Raw genomic sequence first — 8,769 nt, 5'->3', positions numbered from 1 at the left:
TTTTTAATTTAATTAATTTAATTAATGCATACGGTAGAAGTTTTGGCGCTTATTTTGTTTCCAGAATGCATGTAACTTTCACATTAAAGAAATGATAACTGTATTATATAATTTGCATGCAGTTTTTAAATTTACCGCGAAAAAAACTTAAAAATTGTTTACACCAGTAAAAATTAAATGTTGAGGTTAGAAACATGTCAAATATCGAATTGGCGGCAAAGTGAGGGTAGTTAATATTAATATGTAAATAAAAAAAGTGATTATTTATTTGTGTATGGAAAAATGATTGTGTAAAATAGAATGTAAAAATAATAAAAAATTTTTTTTTCTTTAAAAATGTTGTTAGATAACTATCTTGCAATGTATATTATTTCCCTGAATTGAAAACAATCAGGAAATACATTAATAAGAAGAATCATCTATGAGAATAACATGAAAAAATACTTTCCAAAAAATTCCCCATATTATAATAATATGTTATATTATTGCACAAGCATGAACATTAAATGTCATTAAAAGTTTCTTTGAGTTAAATTTACATTAAAATCAAAATGCATTTTAATTATATTTTAAATTGAATATAATTAAAATGAAACTTGCACATTTAATGGATTAAATTGTGCTCATATTACTATTATTATTATTATTGTTAAAGGAATAAATATTTAGAAAATGACTTCTTTCAAATAAATTAAGCCAATTAAATATTAGGCGGGAAATTGTCCAAATATGTATAGTATTAAATTGTTTAGCTCTTAATATAAAAAAATAGTCGATTATTCATTTATAATAAAGAAAAAAGATAACAAATAGTGTTTTTTTACATACAATTAGCTTTTCATACACTAAGCTAAATGAAGGATGGAGTCGTAAATATCTTTAAAATGCTCTCTCAGACATCTAAGGAAGTCCATCATAGAGTCTTAAATGCGCATATTTAAGATCTCCATTTCGGTACAACACTGCGAATGTTGAGAAACGTTAATTTTTGTCATCACAGAAAGCATTTTAAATTGAAATTTGGCCATTCAATGGTTAAATGTTACTCAGATTACTTTTCTTCTTTCTTTCTCTTCTTCACTGTTGAAAGATAATTGTTATTCTATATTACTGTAAATATGGATAATGAATTCAAGTACATTCCGAGTGGTATATACTGGATAAATATACTAAGTATAAATATATGCATGTATATACTATTAAGCTCTTTGCTGTCAAGACTAAATATATATAGTTTTGATTTCCAGTTTGCAATACAGACTTATTACATTCTTCGACAAAGAGGAGCAATATACAGAGAAACCAATTTCCTCATTATTTAATTCGAAAATATATTGGAAATATTAAGTCGGTAAAGGGAAAATTTATTCGAAAAAAAAAATGAAGTTTTGTTTTCGATTATTTATCTGTTCTCTAGTATTAATTATCTTTTAATTATTATAATTTTTCCCTTTATAAATATATATACGGAAGTATTGTTAACTTTACGGACTATTTATTCATATTTAGTATTTATAATATAGTCGTAATTAAGGCAATAATAGATCGAAATTATTCGAAATAATATTTTGACCAAAATTAATATAATATCGTTTGATTAATTATCAAATGAGAGGATTAATAAAGATTCTTGAAATTTCCAAAATAATTTATCATAAATACACTTATTAATAAAGCCAATTATAATTAATCCATACCCATTTAAAATCAAACAATATTAAATAATTCCTAAATTTTCGGTATTACATTTGTAAACTAATACTTTCGTTCTTTGTCTTTAATATATCGAGTTATAGTAGTTCAAGGTGACTTAACATTATTATATTTAATATAGGTATTAAATACAATAAAGTTATTAGAAAATATATAAATATTTTTTTTTAATTGAAAAAAAAAAAAAAGCCACCAAGAATCACCAAACTGAATTAATTGATTCAATAATTATCATTGATTTTTAATACAGTTTTTTTTTTTTGCATTATTTATTATTTTTTACTATTTTTATTATTAATACTAATTTCCAAAAATTTATGTCTTTTATTATTCTTTACCTTATTTATTTATATATAAATAAATATATATATGAATATAAATATATATCTTTTTATGTCTACTTTATACTAGAGTATCGAGTCGGGCGCGCGCGCCTAATGCATGTGTAGTTCAAGATGGGCGGGCTGTTGCGTATGGTAAGGTAAAATCAAGGTTGATAAGTGTGAAAAAAAAAGAAAATTAGGTGAAATACGTGAAAATTTGAATTTTTTTCTTTAAAAAGTACAAATAATAACGTGGGTCACTATATAGAAGAGTGTGAGGAGAGAAAAGGTGAACTTTAAAAGGAATAATAGTAGTTTATTATTATTACAATATATATGTTTGTGAAAATATAGAGTTAATTTGATCAATAATTCGAGTAAAAACTCTATGTATTTGAGAACAAGAAAAAAATAAATAAATTAGAATTGTATACATTTATATATATAGAAATACAGAAAGAGGAAGCGAAGTGAAGTAAGAGAAGAAATAAAAAGAAAGAAATAGTAAGTGTAGAGAATTAAGGGGTTTGCTGATAAGAAAAATTATCAATAAGAAGAGAATAGAAGGAAAAAATTTGAGGATTAAAATCTACAAAGAGCAAATATATTCAAGTATAAAAAGTGTATTATTGTCTTCTATTTTTTTTTCTTAAGAGCTTAAACTGAGAAAACTGTGGGAATCATACATCAATTAATAATTGATTGAATAAAGTTGTTAATATTAAATAAGAATTAATCAATTTGTGAATTAATAGGAGGAGTTAGAGTGAATAATATAATAAACAGATATATTTATGCATAAAATTTATATTTGTTATTATATTAAATGATTCAGCTAATTTTAGCAAGAACAGTATCTTCATTATGTAACTGTGTGACATATTTCTCTGGAAGTACGAGATCAACAGGTCCAAATTTTCATTATAGAGGATTTAATAAGACGAGAAATGATCAAACAGAATATGAAATAGATTCTTTGTTGATGGAAGATGATTTAGTGGATGAATTAGCTGCTACTCCACTTTCAGCTGAAGAAATTGCAGCAAAGCTTTCTAATTCAAATACAAAGCAAAATCCTAGTAATTTATTGGGAGTAAGGGATGCTAATATAGAAGGTGGTAGTATTGGAGCAAGAGGAGCTGATATTTGGATGGGTGGAGGTGGTTCAAGTATGGGAATAGGAGGGAGAATAGAAAGAAACGAAAACAAAATTAGCAATGATTGGTGGTCAGATGGTGAAGAAGATGAAGAAGATGAAGAAGTGGAAGTTAATGGTGGTTTTAATAGCAATAATCGTCATGGTTTTGCTGTTAATAGCGACAGAGGAGTTGGAACAGGAGGTATTGGATCTAATCAATTAAATGAAAAAGTAATAAATACAACATTTTTCAATTCAAATCCAACTCTGATTGGTAATAGTGTAGAAAATAATATAGAAGAAGATTTATATTTTGATGAGAATATGGCTGATATAAGTTTTCAAGGAAACGATTCGAATAATAACCAACTTCAAAATGATAATTGGGATAAAGAATTCTTTGATAATTATAAGGGTGAGGAATCTTTTGATTTTGTTCCGATTAAAGAGAATTTAGATGACTTTAGTATTGGTAACACAGATTTGAGATTAAATCAAGTAAATAATGAGATCATTTTTGGGGATCAAAATGATCCAATAGAATATAAAGATTTTAATAATAATAATGATAATAATAATAATAACATGTTGTCTCCTATAATAGAAAATAAAGATTTTGGAGATTTTACAAGTGGAAATTCTCCAAACAATAATTATATTATAAATAATAAGAATGATATTGATACAAGAAATAATGAATATTATGAATCAGAAATGGGAATAACAACTTTGAAAAATAATGGAAATTATTTTGATCAAGAAAATGATCAAATTAGTTTCAGTGAAACTTATAATTATCAAAGTAACAATCAAGTAAATCATATAGATAATCAAAAAAGCAATATCGTGCAAGTTAACAATGTATTTGATGATTTTTCTGATTATAATTCTCCAGAAAAAGATGATAATGATATCACAGGGAAGTTTGTCTATAGTAATAATAACAACCATGAAATCTCTTCCTCTCAAAATCAATTTGATTTTGACGATTTTATTGATACTAGTAAAAACTTGAATGATGATTCTATTATAAATATAGGACAAGAATCAGAAAAGATACTAGTACACAATTCAGAAACAGTACCAGAATCAATATCACTACCAATATCAGAAACAGTATCAACAACGTTATCAGCACCAAAACAAGTACTACCAGTGCATGGAAAGAATGTACTTGATGATTTTGATGATATATTTAATTCATCTTCTACATCCCATGATAATTTTAATACTAATATTAGAAACAATTATTATGGCGATGATCATAACAATAATAATAATAGTATTACTGATACTTTCGATTTTGAAGAGAAAAGTTTACAGGCTAATAATAACAACTATAGTGCCAGTACTTATGAAGATGATGAGTTTGGCATATTTGATTTTGTTTCAGCAAAATCTCCACCTGCTAATGATCCTTTTAAGTCTGACTTTTTATCATCAGACAGAGATAGCAATAAAAATAATCAACAGACTTCTATTTTACTTTAATGAGACAGTAGTTTAACTACTAATTAAAAGTAGTAATGTATAATTTTTCCATTGTTATAAATCTAATGTTAATTTTTTTTTTTAATTTATAAGAAAACGAAAAAAAAAAAAACAAACAAATTTGCATGCTATATATTTTTTTGCTCTTAATTGACTTTTATTACACTTTACCCGTGGAGACTCATTCCCGCTTCACACCCCCCAAAAAATAATGCTGCACTATTTTCAGATCACTATACCGGCTTGGGCGCCATTTCATATTTTGTTTTTTCATTATTTAAAAATGGTAATTTTTGACATATTGATGGAATATCGACAATAATAATAATAATAATAATAATAATTTCTGTTATTGTCACTATTACTATTAGATTAGTTAAATTTGAACTAAATTAATTAAATTATGAAGGATGACCAATCATATAATGAAGAAGAACAAAAACAGAAATTATTGACAACTTATAATAATTTAAGTAATTCAATAATTTCTGTAGCACCAATGCTTGATGTTACAAACAGTCATTTTAGAATGTTATGTAGAATTATCTCAAAAAAAACAGAATTATGGACAGAAATGGTAGTAGATGATACAATCATACATTGTTATAATGATGAAAATAGACGAAAAATTCTTCAAGATGTACATTTTAAAAAGAATGATATTGAAAATCCTCTAGTATTACAATTAGGTGGTAATAATCCTCAAAAAATGGAAAAAGCTATTGAAATAGCTTATAAATATGGTTTTCAGAATTTTAATTTAAATGTTGGATGCCCATCATGTAAAGTAGCTTCTAAAGGTAGTTTTGGTGCATCATTATTTAAAAATCCACTTAGAGTTGCAAAAATTGTTGATACATGTAACAAAAAATTAATTCATTTGGGATTAGTTAATAAACGTATATCAGTTAAAACTAGGATTGGAGTTGATCAATATGATACATATCAACATTTATATAATTTTATATCATTAGTATCTGGTTGTAATATAAATAATCAAAATAAAAAAGATTATTCTTGTATATTTCCACAATCTGATGATGATTCTGATTCAAATATATTAGAATCTATTGATTATACAGAAAATAATTTTATAGGAGCCAATGTATTTATTATACATGCAAGAAAAGCTTGGTTAAATGGTATTAATCCTAGTAAAAATAGAACCATTCCAAAATTAAAATATTATTGGGTTTATATGTTAACTCTTGATTTTCCTAATTTAACATTTATTTTGAATGGAGGAGTAACAAGTATACAAGAATGTATTTCAATATTAACTGGTGATTGGTATATTCAATGGTATTTAAATAACTATAAAGATGATATAAAAGATAATGAATTAGAAATTAATAATTATACAAAAATTAAGAAAATAAGAACTGATCATTTGAAAGATGATCATCATATTGAAACATTATCATCTAATTCTTATCTTACATTAACTCAAGAATATCAAAATTTATATCAAATCATTCAATCAGGTAAATGGATTAATAAGATAAAAGGAGTCATGATAGGAAGAGAAGTCATGAATAATCCATTTATATTATCAAAAGTAGATAGTATGATTTATGGGATTAATTATAATCAAGTTAATAATAATAATAATAATAATAATAATTGTATTAATACTAATGGTAATAATAGTAGTATTCACTTAACAAGAAGGATTGTATTGGAAAGATATGTAGAATATTTATCTAAATTTAAGCCAAGAAATATTAAAGATCAAGGTCAATTTACTATAGGAGAATTAAATATGTATTTAAAACCAGTATTTGGTATATTTCATGGGTTTTCTGGTACAAAATTTTGGAGAAGAACATTGTCAGAATTTATTCAAAAATCATTGAAAAAAGAAGATGGTATTTTAAATATTAATAGTCCTGCAGATATTCTTATACAATCAATGAATTTATTTAGCAAAGATTATTCAAACTTATTAGATTCTATTGTTTAATAATATTAGATATAAGATTCGATCTTTTTTCCTACACTTTCTTTTTATTTGTATTGTTATTATTGTTCTCTTGTAAGTTCTATTTCTCTTATTTCAGTATTATTGATATTATTAATACTATTACTGATATTATTTCTACTAATTGTTCTGGTTGTTGTTATTATTCTTCTATTAGAATTTTGTTTTTCAAGATAAATCCAATTATAAATAAATAGAAAAAAACATATAAAATAAGATAATATAGCAAATATGAAGAATCCAATAGTAATTAAATTATAAAAAAATGTACCAAAACAATTATTGAATGAATTTTCTATAAGATTTTGATTTTTAAAACTTCCAAATAATTTATTAATTTTTAATGGAAATAAAGTTAGAAATAATTTAAGAATTCTTGTATTTAAATTACATGTAGAATTTAAATTATAACTAAGTATTTCATCTTTATTATAATTTTGATTAATAAGTACTAGTAAGATTAGACTAGAATCATAAATTCCATGTAAGATTCCAGCTGGTAGTAAGGTTAGAAATTTAATAATAATTTGTTTAAGTATATAAATAAGGTAATAATAATAGTAATTATTATTATTATTATTATTGTTATTATTATTAGAATAATAATCATTTTGTATAAAAATTTGTCTACTAAATAATATACTTGTATATCCTGATGCAAATATATGAAAAGGAATAGAAATAATACCTCTAGCAATACCAACAAGAATCATGATAATAATACTTTCCATAGAATTGGATAAATATACAATATTTTCAATAATTGCAAATCCAAGTGAAGAAGAAATACCAGCAATAACATATCCAAAATTTGATTTTAAATAATGACTAATAAAAGATTCTTTATAATTAATATCTTCAATATAAGGCTTAATAGTTAATAATCCTATTAATTTACATGCTTCTTCAATAATTCCAATAGAAATAATATATTTAATTAAAATAATTAATATATATAATGAAAAACCAATATTACAACCAAATTGATCAATATAATTATTATAATTATCATTTTTAAAATAAAATATATAATTAAAAAATAATCCTTCAAGTAATAATGTAGTAGATACAGATATGATTGCACCAAAAGTGAATAAATCTGTAATAGTTTTAATACTAATTTCATCTTCTATAATATATTTTTTAAATTGATATATTATTAATATTCCAGGAGAAATGGATATAATTAATAATAGAATTCCATAATACCATCCATGATTAATTATAATGATTGTAGATATTAATAAGATTAATATAATAAAAGAATTACTTGGATATTTTTTATTTTCTTGTACATATTCTCCAATATTTGTATGATTGATATCAATTACTACTGAATTATGATATGGATCATTATTAATGCTAGTATTATGTAATAGAGAACTTGTATTTCTCATGATTTAATGATTATATGTATGCATGTAATGCATGCATGTAATATATGTATATATGTAAGTATATATATGTAATGTATGTATTTGTGTATGAATGTATATAAATTTGAATCGATATAAAATAATCACTATGTTTTCGTTATTATTATTATTTTCTTTTTGAAAAAATTTTTATTTCTTGTTTTCTAGTCCATTTTTTTTTTTGGTTTGATTAGTTCACTCTTAATGCATGCATGCATTTACAAATTCGTCTCGTCTCATAAATTATAATATAATAATAATTATTTTTTTTTTAATATAAACCTAGTTTTTCTTTTTTTTTGTTTTTATTGGATTTTTTCTTTCTTTGTTATTTGTTTGATTAAATTTGTTTTTTTTGTTTCTGTGTTTTTTCTTTGTTATTTTTTTTTTTTTGGTTATATTTCTTTATTTCACTGTGTGTGTTTTTTTTTCTTCTTCTTTGAAGTTGAATAAATTACTATAAATTATAGTACAATCAAATAGCCAATAACTTGCTAAACTAACTTATCTTAACTATTAAAAGAAAAGTAATAATAATATAAAAATTAATATAAAAGATTCAATTATTAATTAATTAAATCTTTTCCCACACACTTAAATTCACTTCATTAATTATACACACACATAGAAACTCTTTTTTTTTTAATTCTCTAATAGAATTCTTTTATTATATCTTTATCTTTAATATATTAAGTAAATAATATTTTC

General features: G+C 23.2%; 3 protein-coding genes and 1 non-coding gene across 4 annotated transcripts; 2 read left to right on the top strand and 2 right to left on the bottom strand.

Moving 5' to 3' along the window:
• Positions 1 to 890: 890 nt before the first annotated feature.
• On the bottom strand, positions 891 to 1,002 carry cgd2_3585 (the record flags this gene model as incomplete). Its single annotated transcript has 1 exon — positions 891 to 1,002. It is a non-coding gene; the product is annotated as a snoRNA (small nucleolar RNA).
• Positions 1,003 to 2,862: 1,860 nt separating this feature from the next.
• On the top strand, positions 2,863 to 4,665 carry cgd2_3580 (hypothetical protein; the record flags this gene model as incomplete). The annotated part of the gene is made up of 1 exon (XM_626545.1): positions 2,863 to 4,665. One exon carries the CDS (start codon positions 2,863 to 2,865, stop codon positions 4,663 to 4,665), a length of 1,803 nt encoding a protein of 600 aa, XP_626545.1.
• Positions 4,666 to 5,068: 403 nt separating this feature from the next.
• Positions 5,069 to 6,628, top strand: cgd2_3570 (YjbN-like Dus1p tRNA dihydouriding synthase Tim barrel; the record flags this gene model as incomplete). Its single annotated transcript, XM_626544.1, has 1 exon — positions 5,069 to 6,628. One exon carries the CDS (start codon positions 5,069 to 5,071, stop codon positions 6,626 to 6,628), a length of 1,560 nt encoding a protein of 519 aa, XP_626544.1.
• Positions 6,629 to 6,687: 59 nt separating this feature from the next.
• Positions 6,688 to 8,043, bottom strand: cgd2_3560 (hypothetical protein with 8 transmembrane domains; the record flags this gene model as incomplete). The annotated part of the gene is made up of 1 exon (XM_626543.1): positions 6,688 to 8,043. One exon carries the CDS (start codon positions 8,041 to 8,043, stop codon positions 6,688 to 6,690), a length of 1,356 nt encoding a protein of 451 aa, XP_626543.1.
• Positions 8,044 to 8,769: the final 726 nt, after the last annotated feature.

The sequence above is a fragment of the Cryptosporidium parvum genome, chromosome 2, assembly GCF_000165345.1.
Source record: "Cryptosporidium parvum Iowa II chromosome 2, whole genome shotgun sequence".
NCBI classification, from domain to species: domain Eukaryota; phylum Apicomplexa; class Conoidasida; order Eucoccidiorida; family Cryptosporidiidae; genus Cryptosporidium; species Cryptosporidium parvum.
This window is presented reverse-complemented; position numbering and strand designations above follow the sequence as displayed.